Source organism: Squalius cephalus (genome assembly GCF_949319135.1).
Source record: "Squalius cephalus genome assembly, chromosome: 17".
Lineage (NCBI taxonomy): Eukaryota > Metazoa > Chordata > Actinopteri > Cypriniformes > Leuciscidae > Squalius > Squalius cephalus.
Window position 1 is genome coordinate 8,869,367 of NC_137138.1, and position 21,268 is coordinate 8,890,634.

At 36.5% G+C, this 21,268-nt stretch overlaps 1 protein-coding gene across 21 annotated transcripts in view; it reads left to right on the forward strand.

Annotated features, from left to right (window-relative positions):
- The first annotated feature begins 862 nt into the window (after positions 1 to 862).
- The window catches only part of mapk10 (mitogen-activated protein kinase 10), a 63,206-nt gene continuing 42,800 nt past the window's right edge, over positions 863 to 21,268 (forward strand). For 10 of the 21 annotated variants that reach the window (XM_079846945.1, XM_079846933.1, XM_079846935.1 and 7 more), the window contains exon 1: positions 863 to 940. Coding sequence is in view for 9 of the 21 variants with exons in the window: in XM_079846930.1 (XP_079703056.1) it covers positions 938 to 940 (3 nt within the window). In the remaining 12 variants the exon portion in view is untranslated. The remainder of the gene's footprint in view (positions 941 to 21,268) is intronic. The other 11 variants (XR_013818784.1, XM_079846930.1, XM_079846943.1 and 8 more) reach the window with 2 other exon arrangements.

Below are 21,268 nucleotides of genomic sequence, written 5' to 3' on the forward strand. Positions count from 1 at the left end.
CTATGTAGTAGACTAAACACTGCTAAACAAAGACAATTTCCATGACTTGACTGTTTTATAGGTGTTTAAGAATGTTGATTATTATTAGGCTATTAATTAGTTCGTGTTGCCTTTGCTATGTATCCCAATATTAGACCTTTAAGGGATAGTTCACCCAACAGGAGATATTTTGAACTTTAGTCAAACAGTCGACGGTAGCCATTGATTTCCATAGTAGAAAAAAAACAATGGGTGTCGTCAAGCAACATACGTTCTTCAAAATATCTCTTTTTGAGTTCAACAGAAGAAATAAACTCATACAGGTTTGGAACAACTTGAGGGTGAGTAAATGATGATTAAAATGTTCATTTTTGGGTGAACTATCCATTAAGCTAATATCCGGAATCCTAATATCGTGCGTAAGGGTCGATTTTGATTTATGAATCGATTCCTTTGAACTGATTCACCGGAAAGAATTGTTCGAACGAATCGAATGTTTCTAATGAATCGAATGCTCTGTGATGCTGGTTGCTGTTTTCCTCAGCCCGCCTCCGAACACGCAGGCGGCGGTCATGTGCGCAAAGGCCCACCAATCTACAGATGCCGCTCCTCTCCATCTCCTCACCCCTATGAGACCGCTCTCGGCTTTGACGTCACCGTGTGCTCCCTCCGGTTGCTACGGCAACCCGTCTCCCGCACCCCCTGCCCTTCCCATCCCTACGCTGGTAGGATCCATAATGGTACAGGCAGCATCCTGCAGCACAATGGTGAGCGCGCAGTGATTCAGCATCGCAAACTCAGACTTTAATCCTTCTCTTTTTATTTCAACTACCTTTCTTTCTTTACATCTGTTTGGTTCGTCCTCACAGTGGTCTTTAAAACCGTCGCCTACCGGCATGTTTTGAACAGGACTGGACTGTCACCGGACCGGGAACGTCGGACGGGCAGCTGGCACGGAATGGTAGGTCGGTCGGTGGGAGATGTTGATGCGGGAACCTGAAGGGTGGGGTGATGAATATTGATCGCTATGAAGGTTAATGAAGTCGAAGTCTTTGTGGCTAAAGGAAAATAAATGAGCAGTCAAGATTGGCGGTGCGCACGAGAACGAGCAGACGCGCAAACGGCAGGATTTCTCCGGTGTTTACCAGATCTGAGCGCGTGAGCGCACATCCATCCATGTTTTTCCTGCATCACTCGCAGTCCTGCATCATATGTCCTGTTTGCAGTGACGGCAGGCCTTTGTTAGAATATGGACTGATAGAATGTGAAGTCACAACAATGACATGTATGCAAATGCAGGTTAATATAAAATACCTTTTAATTCTAATATAACGCTCTATTCTTCTTATAGAGGTTAAATTGATTGAATTTGGTCAAATTATTGCCGTTGAAGAATTTCAATTCCCTATTTTGAGACTTTTTCTTGCATTTGATATTTGTTATCTAAGCATATGTGAGTTCATCCTGGAGTCTGAGATGGGGCATATGGTAAAAGCACCTGCTGTTGTTGTTTTTTTCATGTAGTAAAATCAATCAGTGAAATTTGTATCAATTTGTGTATCCTATTTTTAAAATGAGATGGTTTACACTGTTTCATTTAAAAAATAGGATACACAAATGGATACAAATTTAGATTGCTGTTCTTTGATTTACTCTTTTGATTTTATTTCAACCCATAGTTGAATATAACCATTATTCAATAACTATTAAAATGTCATGAAACACATTTTTTAGATGTGATATGTTTGATGTTGTTGTTTTTTCCACATTTTTTTGTTTTTTAAGGCTATTTTTGGTTTCCGATTTGAAATAAATATCACGTCAACATCACAGGATGTGACGTTTTCATGCACTTTCATTTTTTATAAGACTGTGTGGAATGACAGTCTTAAAAGCTATTAAAAATGCAAAAGCGTATTCATTTACCTACAGTATATTTTCGACGCAGAATACAAATGGCTCTGGCGTTTAGTTATGCATTTACTTACATGACCTGAAGGTATTTGTGTATTGTGAGCCTAAAAAATGGCATATAATATATTTGTGCATTTTATTGCATTCAATTTTGCATTTGGATTTGTAAGAACCCTTAACTCCTTTAAAGAAAAATAGAACTCACTGAATCGAACAAAGAGTTCACTAGATCACACTTATAATCAGATAAAGAGCATGCGTATTTACCAAGCTGTCCGGGGAGAGGGCTCTGAGCTTGGTATTTTGGCCCGAACCCAGAGTACTCCCCCCCGTATCCCTGCTGGGATAGGAACCAGCCAAGAGTGAGGAGTCGGGGTGGCGGAGGGATGTTGAAAACTGTCGAGGAACATTGGTGAGTCGGTTGCGTATATATATAGGCCTCCTCTCGTGTTGATTGGATAGATAATTTGAACGTGTTCCTCCCAAACTTTGTCAATATAACATAATTTCTGTCGTCACCCTTCTCCACTCAGGCTTTCCATGTTCTGGGGGGGGGGGGGGGGGGCATTTTAAAGGGGCTATATGTAGAATTCAGAAACTCTTGTTATTAGTGACACCGGTGGCCATTAAGTGAACTGCAGACAGCAACTTATTGCTCAACAAGAGACTGAACATGATTCAGTGCTCCGATATACTCACGGTAAAGTTCTTTTTTATTGTTTGCTTAGAAGTAAAAAGTTGGAAATACCCTTGCAGCGATATACTGTTGAACATCCTGACGCCGTCCACGCTACTGAGAGCGATGTTTTGATGAATATGTAAATATGTATAATAACAAAGCATCTGATCATAATGATGTGGATATGTTTGCAAGCTCTCAATGACTTGATTAAAAAGTATATTTGAGATTATAGACTATATAGATATGGCTGTGTGAGACTATAGTTTGAATTAATCCCTTTTCTTTGCATGACACACTGACATTACAGTACAGAATAGCTCTTTCGGCCTTATCCCGAACATTGGATAAGCATTCATTTCATGTGTTATAGAACGGAAGAGCTCTCAGGAATGCGCAAAACCGTCACATCCTTTAAATTTTCCCGGCATAAATATCCAGAGTTCCACATAAAAATCAGTCTACAGACTGTCACAACTAAGTTTCATTACAAGCTGTTCACACATTTTCAATACAAAAAGCGATTCATATTTAAGTATCTATGCTTTTGATTTAATGCAATGGCACAGTGTGGCTTTTAACATCAGTACTCTGTTAAAATGAACCAATTACTGCAGGATTTGGCAAGGCGCTGTGCATAACACTGAGGGACGTCCATGGACCAATCAACCCCCCCAAAAGACCCCATATGGCTAATTAGGCTGTTCTATTGTGTCTGTATATTGTTAAATCACAAACCAGTTGGTGCCCTGGTTAGACTCGGCTCACGGTTTAGTGTCAGAGGTTGTCGTGATCATCGTGTGCTGACATTTGGAAAGATAAAGAGTGATTTTGGGAATGAATTAGTGAAGGACTTCTGAAGCCTTGAGAAGCTGGCTGGATATGACTTGGATGGTTCAATCCTTCTCTGCAAACTGACCACGCTCATAGGGAATTGTCACTTTTTTTTCAAGGACTCTTTAATAGATTATTGTAAATAGATGCTTGACCCATCCAGTTTTGTAGTCCACTGCAATAGACAGGGTTAAACTTGTTATTTCCATCAATATTTATTGGCTTGCTTGTTTGTTTGTTTGCATATTTAGCTATTGTTTGCATTCATGTTGTTTGTATCAGTAACCTTTCTGAATCTTGATTTCTTGTGCCACATCCATTGGAAAGCAAAAGTAGTGTTTTGTATCACTATAGTTGCAGTTTATTTAACACTGTGATTATGCTTTGAAATTGGTCATCAGGTTTTGAGGTCTAAAATGAAAAATGGCATGTTTCTAGATGTCATGTACAAGCTCTGCGGGATTGCAAAATCATAATTTTAGTCTCTGCTGCTATGCAGTCAAAGAACAGTCCCACTTAATATTTGATGTTTTGGAGCGAATAGCTTGTTCTGTCTCTGGTTGATTGTGGTTAGGATTAGTCGACCCCGGTTAAGCCATCTCAGTGTTGTAATGCTTCTATCGCAGGCCCACGTTATGCAACTAAAATCGCCGTGTTACCATCCAAAGCCATTTGTAGATGATGTCACTGCTAACCGGGGAACACAATGGTGTCAATGTTATTGGAATGGTATCAAGCATTACCAATCTGCTGTTATGAACGCTTTTTTATCTCAGTGTTTGAAACATTCAGTGAATTTCTTGGCTTATGCCATGGCACATTTTCAGGGATGCTTTTTTTAAGGTCATTACTTTTGTAAAAGGGATTATCAATAATGTCTTTCTTCCTCGTGCCATATTGGCATTTAGAGCGAGGACTAGTCAATTTATAAATTGCACAATAAAAAATGCTTAAATGGGCAATTCTGGCATCATTTACTCACCCCCATGTTGTTTTCAACCAGTATGACTTGAAAAGATTATTTTTAAATTGGCTAATGAAAGTAAATAGGGAGGAACTATGGAAGCTTATTTCTGCCATGGACTTAAAGTATAAAAAAGGTAATTGCAACTTCTTATCTCACAAATCAGGCTTTTTCCCCCTCAAACTTGCTGTTTTATGTCTTGTAATTATGATTTTACATCCCACAATACTGACTTTTTTACACTCGTAATTCTGAGTTTACATCTCACATTCCTGTAATTTTCTGTTCACCTGTCATTTTTTTTCCTGGAAATTTTAGATACCTGACCTGACCTGACCACATGAACATGCAGAATTCTGAGAAAATGCGCAATTCTGATAAAAAAAGAAAATAAATCAGAATTGTGAGGTATAAACTTGTCATTTTGAGAAGTCGCAACTACTTTTATATTTTTTATTCTGTGGCGTAAATAAGCCTCCATAGGTGACCATGGGCTGTCAAGCTCACAGGACAAAAAAAAAAAAAAAAAAAAAGAAGGAAAAAAAAAAGCATAAGATCATAAAATCAAACCATGCTATAGCTTCCTTTGACAAACAGTCTTTATTCTCTGACAATATTGGTGGTCACCATGTCAATGATGACAGAATTTAAATTTGTGGGCGAACTATCACTTTAAGGGCTTAAAGGACTAGTTCACCCAAAAATGAAAATTATGTCCATTCCCTCCCTCTTAAGTTGTTCCAAACCAGTATGCATTTCTTTCTTCTGCTGAACACAGAACAAGACATTTAAAAAAATAATCTGGGAAAATGACGTCCATTTTTTTTTTTTTTTTTTTTTCATACTATGGAAGTCAGTGGGGTCCATCAACTGTCCAAACAGTTGATGGACCCCACTGACTTCCATAGTTCATATTCCTCAAAATATCTTCTTTTGTGTTCAGCAGAAGAAAGAAACTCATACAGGTTTAGAACAAATTGAGGGTGAGTAAATGATGACAGAATTTTCTTTTTTGGGTGTGCTATCCCTTTAAGACTAATTAAGACGGCTATAAACTAATATAAAAAATACAATAAACACCTCATTTCATAAACTACTGTAATATTTCTGCTATTTTAGGACTATTTAGTGTGTTTTACAGATTTTAAACCCTAACATTTGTTTTCCATACACATTTTCCCAGTGATCATTTTATAATCATGCTTAAATTTGGGCTATTTTGGTTGTGAACTCTGAATTAATCATCCGTGAATTCTTTGGACTTATTGTAGGCGTGTGTCCAGACGTATGATGGATGATGTCATCTGTGGGTGTGGAGTAACAGGATGCTCATTATACTTGTAATTATGCGAGAGGAGGGGCGTGGCTTTAGACCGAGCTCCACCTCTAAGTGACTAGACATCTATAGAACTCGCTCTCTTTTATTATATGCTGTAAAAGCAGATCTTGTTCAACAATAACCAACCTACACGATCTGTAGCATAGAACAGAATTACAGTTTTTTAGTCTGTACTCCCACAAGCTTCCAGTGTACCTACCGTGAAGAGATTTAGCACCACATTGGATTTTCTGTACACTGTAAAATAATGTTTATCATCAGCACAGTGGTATTCAGTGAAATTTCAGCCCCAAGGGGAATGTTTCCTGTGCAAACCGATGGTTTTAAGATACATACCACAAAGGCTGCTGGGATTGATTCTGAGATTACTGAACACAGCAGCCCACAGCAAGAAAAACTCTATGACTTTATCAATAGCTTTCTCATTTTCATGTTTGACCTCCATGCATCACTTCAAAGGGAAAGTTAATCATGACTTAGTCTGCTAAATGTATTTGGTAAAATAAACGTTTTTTTTTTTATTTATTTCAAAATTACAATATATTAATTAGAAATGAGCTCTTTAAAATGAAGATAGCAGAAAACTATCCAAACTATCGGCATCTGCATTGGCAGATGTTGCTTTAACTTTTATGTTCATATTATACACTATGAGCAATGTAAATCTACAATCCTCTGGTACGTCGTCTTCACATTTGATGAAAGCTCTTGAATTGACAGATGGTGCAGTTATTGGCTTGCTGTTTGTTTATATAATTACTTTCAGTTGTTCATTAGGATTTGATCTTATATAACTGATATTCTCTCTGTAGTTGTAAATCCAGTAGCACTGCATCAACAACACACTTCTACTAAGAGTTGATTGGCTTCTCTAGGCTGCTGTCATAGATTAGTGTTTGTTAGATTACTGTTGGAGATATTAGCATCTTAAAGCTCAAGTCTTAAATCCAGTGTTAGTTGCTGTGGATTAAATCATCCGCCAAGCCCATTAAATGTATATTAAATGTTGTTTAAGAGTCTTAACTACACGGTTTCAAATTAACATGTTGATTAATGTCTCTGACCCATTGTTTTGTCAGAGAAATTATTCTCTAGAGGCATTAGTGTAAATGTCATAAATTCATATTAGTTCATAAATAGATTTTCGCTTATTTGATTTTATTAGGTGTGTGCTATACGCTCATTAGTGACTATACATGTTTGTGTGTGTATGTATGTGTGAGAGTGTATTCACTTGATTTATTTATTTATATAACACACCGGAGAGAAAGCGTAAGTCGTCATGATCAGCTCAGTTTAGAGAGAGTTCTGAGTAAAGCCGGGAATACTACAGCTGTCAGCAAAGGATTTATCTGATAGTATTAATGTGGACAGGAATTGTGGGATGTCAAACCACTGGAACATCTGCACTAGCTATTTTTGTATTGTTATATACTGGATCTCTCAGATTCTACATAGTATGAGTTTTATCAAATGAAATGATGTGGTTGTTGTTCAGGTGTGGTACTAATTCAAAATTAAAGAGTATCACTTTTAAATACTTTATACATAGTATATATATGGATTTTTAGCAAAGATATGGAGGATATACGTAGATATGTTCTAGTTCACTCAGTTCATCTGAACCATGCTGAATTTGTTTACTGTAGTCATACTGAAGACGCCATATTTGTTTCACATTCAAAAGGAAATGACTCATAGCTGTTCAAAACATTTAGTGAGAGTACAGAAAACTGTGTGAATCCTCAACCTATGAAGAAAGGTTTGAAAGGTTCTTATCAAGTATTATTTCACTGTATTGGGGTTCCTGAGATAGCTGTATGGTTCTTAAGAGATTTTAAAAGTCCTTGATGTTACATTAAAGGTTCTTAGGATCAGTGTATTAGAAGCGAAGTACTCCTGGTTTCTTTAAAGTATGAAAGTGCAGTGTGGAATTGCTGTGGTTTGGAGACAGCAAGCGTGAGGCACCGAATGGAAAAGAGAGGAATATTAGGAAGCACTGGATTTTAGTTCAGGGAAAATGAAAAAAAAAAAAAAGAACTGGCGCTTGAGAAGCGGAGGGGTCAGGGCTCAAGGAGTGGGTTGGGCTCTGCCGTCCGGTATGATTTGGTCTCATGCTGATCAGGGAGGAGAAAGGAATGAATGATCAAGTGTGTTTACTGCCTAGGAAAAACCAAAGACTTCAGCATGTTACCCTGAAACCTCACCATATAATATAGGAAGGCAGATAGATAGATAGATAGATAGATAGATAGATAGATAGATAGATAGATAGATAGATAGATAGATAGATAGATAGATAGATAGATAGATAGATACTTGTAATGAATCAGTCAAAAAGATTCACAGTTTTTAGAAATGAACTGTTTCCTTCAAGACTCCTGTCTAAACCACAATCATTCTTTCAGCATTTGAGTTGTTTCCTCTCTGTATTTTGAAATATTGGCCGCATCTGTTAATCAGACTGCAGGAATGTGAATAATTTAGATGTTTTTGCTTTGCCCTATAATGGCAGACTGTGTTATCCAAGAGACCACTTTAATTGCCTCAGCACACTAATGAGATGTTATTAGCGCTGCGCTTTGTTTGTGCTCTTCTAAATAGTCATCCAAACAAGTGTTTGGACAAATGTCATTTCCCCCAGGATAACCCCCTGTCCTGGTGACTGCTTTCCTTCCACTCTTGAATCTACTGCATGTGTGTGTTTAATTAGACACTAGGAAAGTGTGTGTCACCGTGTTTGTGTTTCTCAATGTGATAGAGCATACATGTTTGCTGATGTCATCTGAAACTGAGGAAGGAGAGAGTTTAGCCTTTTTTAAAAAAAAATTCACTTCATTTGACCATCTTTCTAAATGATCAGCTGGTTATAGAGGCTGATTTAAACTCTCAGGTCTCGAAAAGCAATTTCGAAAAAGCAATGTTGGCATTCTAAATATTTCACTGAAGTAATTTCAAGCCATCCACTTCCACTCCGCTCTGAGCTGGGAGGTTCGGTTGTATGTCTTTCTTTAGTGTTTGGTTGAATGCATCTGCTGCTACAGAGCTCACTTGACAGGATTTCAGGTTCCCCACAGCACCGTGGACAGAGAGAGAGAGAGCGAGAGAACAGGAGAGGGGGAGGAGAAAGAGAGAGGAAGGAAAGACGAGGAATATGGGACCAATGTGGAATTACTGCCATATTTATGTGATGCTTGTAAGCCGACTTAAGGTTTGCCTCCGGTGCACAGCAGAAGAGAACAAACTAAAAGCACACACACACATACACATACACAAACACAAACAGCAAGAGCTGTTAATACACACACAAGCAGCTTGCTCGTCATACACCTATAAGTGATTGAGAAAACAAGCAATGTGATATATTGTTTAAAAACATATTTTTCATATCGATAAAAAAAGTTTTTTCATACAGTATATATATATATATATATATATATATATGTGTGTAAGAGATAATGTACATCCAGCTGGTTGCACATACACACACACACAAATTTACAAACTTTACTGTCAGATGCAATTAATCACGATTAATCAGTTTTACAGATCTAATTTATAAAAAAAATTCTCACTAACACCAAACTTTTGAACGATAGTGTTAGTGTATATTTTTTCCTGAATTTTTTTTTTCCATGAAAAGATATGACTTTGACACCTCTGTGAATATTTTTGAAAAATGAAGCAAATTAATCAATGCTTGGAACAATTTAGTGAAACGGAAAGATTTGGATTGATTTGGATTGATCTCTGATTTCGAGCTGATTGTTTAGTAGTCATTATTCTAGATCTGTAATTATTTGCACCGTGTCAAACTTTAAAATAGAATGGTTTTCCCGAGAGGACACATAACGCTGCCTAAAACAGGTCTCTCATTTTGCTCTCATTCTGTGAACACACTCAGACAAAATGCAGGACAGAGAAGTGAGAGATGACCTAAACTTCAGGATGGATGGATGGATGGATGGATGGATGGATGGATGGATGGATGGATGGATAGATAGATAGATAGATAGATAGATAGATAGATAGATAGATAGATAGATAGATAGATAGATAGATAGATAGATAGAGAAATATAGATTGCTGCTATGCCCTCATGACAGACAATCCTGATTGGCTGTGTGGGCTCTGCCCTTTGGGGATGCTGCACTGTGATTGGCTGAGTCCAGAGAGCCATTAGCAGAACAGTGAGTGACATTTGCTTTGGACACTCAAGGCATCTGCCATTGTGAGCTCAATCGTTCAGCCTGTTTTCTTCTATTGTTTTTAGGATGAAGGTGGTACAGCAAGTCAAACGACTGACAAGATAATAAGAATCGTAGTCATAGTGGTGGAGAACATCGCTATTGACATCTTGAGTGTTTCGGCAGTTGCTAAGAAAAATCATTGAGTCACTGCAGAGAGTTTGGGTGATGAATGCTGAGAAAAGGAGAGACATCATGACTGAGTGTTTGGAGGCGTTGTTTGTTATTTACTCCTCCCACCCAATGAGGTGGTCTGTCAAAAAGGTTGATGTGTCACTCGAAGAAAGAGAGTTTTGTGGTTTCTAACATATTAGCTCTTAGTGAGCTCCCTAGAGCACATTTTGAGGCGTCATAGGCAATAAGTGAATGGTATAAGTTAATACAATATATTATGCTGCCTCCTAAGATGGCCAAATGCCATCATCATGTAAGAAGGCGATCCCAGAATTCCCTGCAACAATTAAGCTCAGTGGGAAAAAAAGGCGGAGTAGAAAGAAATGAATCAAGATAGTCATTCATCAGTTCTGAAAATATCAATAAAATATAGGCCTACAAAACTAATTAAAATGAACTACACAATATTTTCATGTTTATTAGAATATCATGTCATTTAACATATTATTGTAACATCAAACTCTATTGGAATCATTAATGTTAATTAAATCTAAAAAATATTAAAAATCATTTTCAGTAATTGAAATAAACCTGAAATAAAATATAAATAGTAAAATATAAATTGAAAAAAACCTTACAATTAGAAATGTTGATTTGAACTAACTGAAAGAAATGTTTAAGATATAGTATACATATAATTGTTTTTATAAGAAACTGATATTGATTCAAAATATTAATACATTAATATATATATATATGAATAGAAACATAAAATCTCATTTAAAATATGAATAAATAATATAATCGTATATAAATAAAAACGATTGATTGGAATCAAATATGAGTCTTTTCTCTAACATTTTGTATTTATTGATTTTTTTGTCTCAAATTCATTTTGAGTCGTTGCCTAGAAAGCGTCAAAATCAGTCACTTGAGGTCTCATTTTAGTTAGCGTGCTGTTTCTAAAGGTAGCTTCATGAAGGCACAAGTCAAGGCACAGGCAAAGAACTGAAAAGCTTTGTCTCTCCAAGTGCTTTATAAATAATCGAGTCACTGGATCTTTTATCTTATATAAAACACATTGTGATGTGCACAAACCCTGACTGATATTATAAAAAAGTACATGAAAGCAGTCTTGCTTTTCTTTTGTGCTGTTAACTTCCATTGCATTGGAGTGAAGTGAATGAAAATGACCCACAGGATGAGAGAGGGAATTTCCTGTTCCTGACCCAGTGAGCAACTGAGCATGCTCCGTTCTTCTCTGTGGCATAACTCCATAAATCCAGCCGTCCACTAGCTATGGACACACACTTAATTCAATAACGTTAAAAGCTCCTTTGTCTTTTTGTCCCATTCACTTAATATATAAATATTTATTTATTTATTTCTCCTTCCTAGATAAAGATGCCCTGGGATATTAGAGGTAGCCATTGTGTTTTATTTTCATCCATGGGACATTAATCTAAAAGGGTTTGTAATTTATTGCAGGTCAGAATTAAGGATTTGAACCTGACAGAATGATCGCATTATTCCCTTATCAATCTGCATTACCCGAGCGCCAAAATGGAGAGAAATTACATAACACACAATCACAAGCTGCTGTTCTTTTTAAAGAAATGTGCTTCATTAAATCCATTATTATAATCCATTAGTATCACATCGGCGGTCTAATGATCAGCCACACACACAAAGACACGTTGTCAGAATAATGTTGAAACCCCAGCTCAAAAATATCCTAGCTCTAATCCAGATCGAGCCTGTAGATTATGTTTTGCAGGGATTTTGCACAGCACGAGATGCAGGCCTAATCTAATGGGAGTGTTGGACTTTTGGATTGTACCTCTCAATTTACCTTCGTCAGTTCATTGTTGCTGGTAGGCATGGTTTTGGATCCATATTTGGAAACTGCTATACAATATTGATGTTATCCAGCTGGTGGTGTATTTACAGAAAGGGCAGCAGTTAGATGTTGTTTCTACTTGAAAGGGAGAAAAATAAAGCGTTCCCAACAACAGATCCTTTAGAACAATGTTTTAAAAAATGTTTTGCACAGACCATCAAGGTTAATAAATATCCTTGGTTTATATTAGCCATTTTATTGTTAACACTAGTTCTGTTCCAAAAGCTTAATGAAATAACTCATAGGTGACTGATTTGGAACACTATACTGTACATAGGGAGCAACTAAATAACTATGCAAATAGTGCTCCTTATGTGAACCGCACAAGTGGCACTTGCTAATCTAGAAAAGCGATATTATGACTATGAATACATAACACACACAAATATTAGCTAAATTGCCATTTTAATTTCATTTATAATTTTCTAAATAGTTTTCAGTGCTGAACTAAATATAAAGTAGTACTGAGGGTGAATGATCTGAACAAATTGGTTGAGTAAATGATTCAATGACTCATTCATAAAGATGATCACTTGTCGTATTCCTGAATGAATCTTTTTGCCTACTCTTTTATGAGGACTGTGAATTCGGACATATTACTCTTTCCACATTCTGTTTTTCGCCCAATGCGATTTCGGATGCAGCTTGTTATTTTATTTCTCGCAGTCGCAATTCATTTTTTAGTTCAATCCTGACTGAATCATTGCAGTGCATTCTGGGATTGCCTGAACTAAAAAATCATCAGATGATGTCGTCTTAGAAACTGCTCAAAAATGAAAAATCGTATGAAATTATATTAGCATAATGTTGCTGTCTGTTTCGTTTTTTAATGGACTTTTAGTTTGTATTTTCTTGTTTTCTTGTGTTTAGTGCCTGTTTCCTTTGTTCACATTTTCCTGCCTGCCGTTTGTTTCTGTGGATACAGATGATGTTCACCCGCACCTCATGGTTATCTCTTGAGTATTTAACCCCCGAGTTGGTTTTGTTCATTGTCCGGTATTGTCCTTGTGTTGTCCAAACTGCTCTTTGTTGCTCCAGTGCTTTTTTGTGGATTGTTGTTTATTCTGATTTGTTCAGCAAGGACACAGTAAATTTGTTTAACAGTGACAGTAGAGACATTTATAATATTACAAACGATTTCTATTTCTAATAAATGCTGTTCTTTTGAACGTTCTGAATCACTGTTTCCACTTTCCACCAAAATAGTATGCAGCACAACTGTTAATGTTCCTTGAGCACCAAACCAACATATAAAAATGATTTCTGAAGGATTATGCGACACTGAAGACTTGAGTAATGGCTGATGTATGCTGTACAATGCAGTATGAGAGGAAGAAGAATGCAATAGTATATTCAGTTGAGGAACGAACAGACTGTGAGTGAGGGGAGATGTGAATTATTCATATCATTAAGCCATCCAGGACCCTGCAGAGTAAAAAGTGAACTAGAGTGGGATTAGTCCGATGTCTCACACACACATGCAAGTACTGACAAAAAGATAAAGGCCCAAACCGAGAGAGCAAGGCAATTTAAGACCAGGAAGACAAAATGGAAAGAGAGAGAGATTCGCATTCAGTCTCACAACCGTTTGCGCTGATTTACTGCTCTAGTCAATTATGTGCCTGGACTCCAGCAATGCATTTGTGCAGCCAACTGCAAAATATCCAAGTGCTCTGTAATTAGTGAGTGATGTCTGCCATTGAATTAACAGTAAACAAAGCACATTACAGCTCTTCCCAGCGAGAGCTCAGACTCCAATGAAGGTTTGAGGGATCTGAAGTGCCTTGCATTTTATGGTGTCTTCTATGATCAGCTGAAAGGATTCTGTCCTTTAGGGTTTCACTTGTTATCTCACAATTCTGACTTTTTATCTCATATAAAGTTGCAATTGCGAGTTATAAAGTCAGAATTGCATGATATAGTCGCAATTGCCTGTTATAGTCAGAATCGGGAGATATAAACTCATAATTGCGTGTTATAAAATCAGAAGTGCGTGATATAAACTCGCAATTGCAAGATAAAAAAACACGCAATTGTGACTTTATGTCACGCAATTCTACTTTAAACTCAAAATTGTGAGGTAAAAAGTTGTAATTATCTTTTAAAATGGTTTATTCTGTGACGGAAACAAGCTGTCTTTGAGTTTATTTTGAGAACATGTCTTTTGATTGTGGGATCTGAGCACAGTTTGAGACATTGTTGAGATGTCTTATAAAACTGTGAGAATGTTGGGGGTATTTCCTGAGAATTAAGAGACTTATCCAAAAGTGTCCATTTGCTCTTCATCGTTTAATGCTGTCAAGGAGCAATAATTAAAAAAAAATTTTTTTTTTTTTTACTTTCCTGTTGGCAGCCGGAAATGTCTGTTTTTAACTTTGTCAGCATGTTTGTGGAAAAAATAAATGTAGGAAAAATGTATGCTTGTGTGTGTGTGTTTGTGTGGAGTGTGTAAAGTTTGATTGCAGAACTGCTGAATAATCCAGAAGTAGGTTGAAAATACATCCCACTAAGTCAGAAAAGCTGAGGTGTTAAATGAAACTGTCAGCACTCAACAGTCGACAGGTTTGATTCGCTCCCTGCTCGACTTTTACCCTTGAACAAGCGCAAGAGTCAAATAAAAACTTTTTTCAAATTACATTTTAAGCCATAATTTATGAAAGTTATCCTTTATAGACGATGTGAAATGAAAATGTACCTTATTAACTTATTAATAAATGTCCCTGGTCTCACTGTGCATGATTTATCAGTGCACCTTATTCTAAAAAATATGTTTTCATAATGTTTCATATAAAAATGTAATACGTTTCTCTGCCTTTGAAATGAATTTTCTTTTCTACTGATGTAATTGAGGCAGTATAGGCAGGGAAAATAATAATAGCCAACAACATCATATTTTATTATGTCCCGTCCTACGTTATTTCCCACTAATGTTCTGTTTCACATAAATTTGTCATATTACGGAAATTTATTTCTCCCTTTGTGGCCCACTGCACTGCTCTGGTGAACTAGAATAAGTTTTTACTTCATCTGTGAATGATTTCAGACAGTTTTGTCTGAAATGCTCTTCTGATACCAAAGCTTTGGTCTCTTGTAGAGGATGATATACTAGATGAACTGCTGCTTATGGAGAATGCTGAGTGAGATTTTGCCTGCAGGGATTTTCTTAATTCCCCAGTTTGACGCATTTTCAGATTTGCTCTTTTCTGGCCTTTCCTCCTGCATTTGTCATCATTAATGCTACCTAGGCAATTACTTCAGACTTGCAATTAAAACTTGCAATTAGCTTAAATATTGTAATTTTTCTGTCATTTTTTTTAAGTTAGCTTTTATTTCAGTTATAGTTGGCAGTTAGCTGCCAAGTCAAGAATTCTAATATTTGTTGAAGTTTATTTATGTTTAAGTTTTTCATCTAATAGTCAGGATAGCGCCATATTTGTTTTTTTGACACGGATGAAACTGAGGCTGTGAGGGATAGAAGTACATATTGTGTTCAATAGATCATACCTACAACATACCGATTGTTCAGATGATGAAACTTTCCAGAAAAAAAAAACATTAGACAAAAACCCCATATAATAGTTATGAAAGTTGTGAAAATTACGTGATCTAGGACCTTTATACAGTGCATGTAGTTGTAAAGACTGTAAGTCTATCCCTCACAGCCTGTTTTTTTTCGTGTTGAATTTAATATGGCGTCTAACCTGTCTAAGGTCTATATTTATATTTTATATTATTTCAGTTTTGTTTCATTTAAATAAAATGATAGTTTTAATAGACTAGTTAACAACATCGTTGAACTATTGCTATTGCCGGGGTGTTCTGGGTGATTGCTAGGTGGATACTTTCCAGCCCACTTTCAAGTCTTCATGGATGTTGGACATGATCCATCCATCAATGTATGTCAAGGGGATTGACCGTCTTCCGTTTAAACTTAAAACCAACTTCTGGCCTGGAATACATACACAGCGTTTTAATCGTTTCGTGGATCAGTGTGAACGGGGATCATTTTGGCATCGTAAGATTTTTAGTACAGCGTTGTCGTGTAAACTTACCCTTACAGTCCAGCAGGTGAAAATCTTTAACTTAGAAGAGAAATAGCATACCGCATGCTAAGAGCGATTATTAAAGGCCTTGTACGTTTTTGCTTGAAAACGCATCTTTTTCTCTCCGTTTTGGCCTTCCGTCCATACTGAGAGTTTTAATGAATGAAAATAAAGCTTTTTGAAAACGCTCTCCAAAGTGGATACATTTAAAAACGACGTTTTTGCGTTATAGTGTGGACTGTGAAAACGGAGGTATTTGAAAACGATGACGCATGTTTAGTCATGTGACGCATATTGTACAGATAGATATTCATCGGTTTTGTGCCTGTTATGTGCCATTCACTTTCACACAGTTGCTAAAATATGTTCCTTTGCTCACTCTTCATATCACAGTTCTGCAAAAATATAAAAAATAAAAAATATAATTTTGCTAACTTTATCGTGTCTTGTTCTGTCTGTATCATCTCAGTGAGCTTTTATGGGGTTTTACACATGCGCAGCAAGGTGAATTTAGCATTTTCCGACATTTCAGTGTGGACGAGAAGCTTTTGGAAAACGCTTGAAAACGCTAGTGTGGACGGAGAGCGTTTTGAAACGAAAACGCCTTTTTCAAATGTATCCAGATTAATGTTGTCGTAGCCAAAGTTGCGTACACATAAACAGATGGTAATACATTAGAATCCATTAGACAGGATTTCGTTGTGTATGTGGAACAACATGGCCGCCCTATATCATTATATGCATGCTCTGAAACATAAACAGCACAGGCAGAAGCAAGGACATCTGTCTCCTTTTTCAAGCTGATGTTGTACGGTATCTGCCGCCCACACACAAGACACCTGCCAGCGGTGTCAAGATGGCCCCAAGCCCCGCCGACAGGGCCCAGATTGGCTCCCGGTGAGCAGAAATGTTTTATGACCTGCTACTTCTCCTGAGTAAATCAGCCACACTGCCATTGACAGCCTCTCAAAATCACATACAGTAAAAACACATAAACATGTGATGTAGAACAGAAACCACCCTGCTGTTCAGTTGTTTTTATGTTACAGGACCCTGAACTGTTTTCAGATTTGTGCTCATTCACATGGTTTTATCAAGGGTTAAAATTGGATTTTGAGGCACTGCGAGTCTGTAATTTGATTGTATGTATTTTTCATACACCCGTGGGGATTTTATTCATCACTCTGGTTTTGGTTGTCATGGTAAATTCTTGAGATAATATGACTGGAAATTGTCCTTTGGTGAGCAAAACACAAATGTCATAGAGGAACCTTTTGACCCCTGTGCGTCTGAGATCATTTCCTGTTGTGTTTTTAAAGTTGGATTTATTATCAGAGGCAGGTCAGATAAAGGTCAGGCCAGTCATTTGGGTTTTTACTTAACCTGCCCACATTTTATATAAAAAGATACAGTGTAACATCTAAACATTTGACATTGATGTTTTTTCTTTATTCGAAAATTGCTAGAATTTGCAATAATAACAGAAAATGATACGGTTGTATGCAGTGTTGTTATTATTAGCTAAAAGCTAATAAAGGTTATTTCAAAAAAGTAATACTACATACTATAATGTATATAAATACATATTTTAAAAAGTAATTTATTCATTTTATATATGATCTATCTTGTGTGAGTTTAAGGCAGGAAAAGGTAGGCTTTGCACAGGAAAGCATCACTCACTTTTTGTTTAGTGAATGTAAAATCAAGTTTCATATACAGATGGATCTGGAGTTATTCATTTAAACAGAATTATGGTTACATTTTAACTTCAATTCTTGTTTTGGAGATTTTACATTTCGTAGGTCGCAATTTACCTTTAAAATGAATCGAAAAGTAAATAAATAAATATCATTAAAACAGAAATCTCTATAATTAAAGGTCATCCATAATTTCCTTGCCAATCTCCTTGCCAAAAAAATCTCTCTCCATCTGCTCTCTTGTTTTATCCCACTCCCCTCCCTATGATAGCAATATTTCCTCTTTTCTCTTAATTATCTATTTAATTTCAGGAGAATTTAGCTTTTCCCTGACAACATATTCCTGCCAAACCTCTGATGATTGACAGATAGAGTGATTGAATAATGTTAAAATCCCAGACATAAGCCAGACATGAAGTATCTGGCATTAAAGAGGAGAGGTTGAGTGTCTGTTTCCCCCCTCATTATTATCATATTCAGCTTCAGTTGCATGCATTATTTTACATCCTGTCTTTCTCACCTCTCTTTGCATATTTAAGAAGGTTATGCGCATATCTTAACAGAATCATACTCGTTAATAATATACCTCAGAACACTAGCGATTTGACGGTGGCTGTAACAAATCAAGCACAGTTGAGGTGAATGATGGTAATTATCACATCTGGTTGTCAGGGACTCACAATGCTGTCATGCTGTTCAAGGCTTGGTTGCCAGGGTGTTATTTTAGTATTATTTATATACTAGTAGCCTATTTATTAATATATATTTTATTAATATATCCTTTTATTTTTATATATTCAGTTTTCATTTTCATTTTAGTTTAGTTTTTAGCAATTTTTGGTCATTTTAGTGCTTCAGCTTCAAGTTATTTTATTTCAATGACTTGCCAATGCAACATTTCTAATAGACAGGGTCAGGGTGGCGCCATATTTATTTTTTGACAGGGAAAATGAGGCTGTGAGGGATAGAACTACAGTGCGTTTGTACTGTTGTTTAACAACATACTGATTGTTCTGATGTACTGTATGTGGATGCAGATGTTTCTCGCTAGCTACGCAAGCTCTATTTTGTTAGCATAGCATAAACCTTGTTTTTATGGCCCATTTTCTCTTTTAGGTCCACTTCTGCCATAGCAGTGCAACAGTTTGAAGAGAATCTTGTTAAAATGAGTTAAACTGTCAGCATGTTTACCTGAAAAACAACGCAAGCAGTTTGACATTTGAAGTTAACTCTGTCGTCCCCTCGAGGTTTGTAACTGCCACACTAGCGCAACAACCAAACAGCTTAGACTAGATTTAGCTGTTTTATTTTATTTATTTATTTTTCAGTAGGGTTATCCTCTTTGGTGCTAATTGTACACCTAGCATTGCATAGCATTGTTTAGCCTCTGCAAAGCTAATCGATGGATGTAGCACAGCATAACTGTGGACATCCTAGCATTAGCGCTCTGCTCCACATTAACAACATCACTTTAGCATAGATCCCTCTGATAGATCGTCAGTGTTAATTGACCTGAAATCTCCAGACACAATAGACTAATTAATCAATGTTCAAGAAGCTGTTGAAGAGGGGAGTTAAGAGTTTCGGTGATGTACACTTTCCATCTGTCGGGTCTCAGGGGTGATGATTCATTGTAGCTCTGAAATCACCTGTCTGTTCATCTCAATATGGCCGCTGTGTACTAAAGGTTTCACACGCTGTCCAAACACTTTACAAAATTAGCCTCTGGTGTGCACCACCTGTGTGAACAACAGATTTCGGCATAATAGCAGCACGCACAGCCACTAGGGCTGGCGGTATGATGTATATACAATTCAGCGGAAGAAATGTGTCAGCTGGTGGAGATTCGGCTGTATCATTTTAGTCATATGTATAATATAGTACTGTTTTGAGACATGTTTTTTACTCAAATGCTACATTATGTGAAGCTGACTTTTTTTTGTTATGGATAAATTTACCTTTTAGTTTGTGTCCATCAACTAAAAAAAAATCTAATGAGATTTTGAGGTTTAATTTTTATTAAAATACATGGTTTAATATATATTACCATTCAAAAATGTGGGTTTGTTAAGGTTTTTTTAATGTTTTAGAAGTCTTTTATTATGCTCAACAATGATGCATTAATTTGATCAAAAATAAAGTAAAACATTATTATTAATATTATTCCAATTCAATTTTATTATATTTTACAAAAATAATTTATTCTTGTGATGGAAAGCTGAATTTTCAGCATCATTACTCCAGTCTTCAGTGTCACATGATCCTTCAGAAATCATTTTAATATTCTGATTTGCTGCTCAAGAAACAGTTTTTATTATTAATTTCTTATCATTATATGTATGTGGAAACCATGATAAATTCTTTGATGAATAGAAAGTTCAAAAGAACAGCGTTTATTTGAAATAGATATCTTTTGTAACATAAAATCTTTACTGTCACTTTGGATCAATGTGCATCCTTGCTGAATAAAATAATTAATATCTTACTGAGCACAAACTCAATGTATGTGCCTTCACATCACTCTGTTGACAGGCTTGAAGATTGAGTTTATTAAATATCTTGTGCACCCTAACCAAATCAATAGGTCTGTCAATACCACGAGAGGGCTTACTCACAATCCAGTATTATTAAACTCACCCGTTCTATTCTGTATTTTGAGGTTGGATGCTTGATCCACAATAGGAAGGCTTTTTGTGCATCCGTCTAGCTCTGTTTCTAATCTGCAGGCATCAGTTTTATTACCGTAGCTGTGGCCTTTTTGGACCCTTGGGGAGGCAGAGTTCCTGCTCTGTGCTTGCGTCCTGTTGTCTGTTAATGTCATATTTGCACTCAGTAATTCATCACTTACTTATCACGGTTCTTCATCCATCCTCGGTCTCATTCATCAGGCCTGACCTTGCCATATCCTCCTCTTTATAGATAGCCTAATATTTCTGTGCAGCTCAACCGTGCTGCCAAACATTTCTTGAAGAGCAGCTCTAGAGTGTATGTATCTCAGCTTATCTAAGCAATCGATAATGTCTAAATTAAGAGGATCGTGTGAAATACTGTATGTTGCTATGGAGACTTTAAAACCAGTAGTCTTGATTTGATGCCACACCAAACTCCTAATGTTTGCTGTTATATTATTTCTATAAGAAAAGTCTGTTTTCTCCTATAAAACACAGTCCATTCATTAGTGACATTTGCTAAGTCTAGCATCACTGTTATTATTGAAAAAAGAGGGACATATATAGGGAATAGTAAATGCAAGAGCTCTTTTGACATGGGCTAGTAATCAACACCTTTGTAATGCCTTATAACAACAACCCAGAATACCCTAGAAACCGCACAGGATTGTGCTAAAAAAAACCTCTAGCATCATAGCAGCATGATAAGCATGTGCTAGCTTCATATTTTGTTCATTAAAAATCACAAACACATCCTCGTTGTTCTCTGTTTTTGTTCCTTTGGTGAAAGTGTTGATTTGGTGTGATTTTATTTTAGCATTCATAGCTGGTGCTGCAGTAAACACAAACTTTCAGTTGAAGGTGTTGAGAAGCATAGATTGACCTTTTT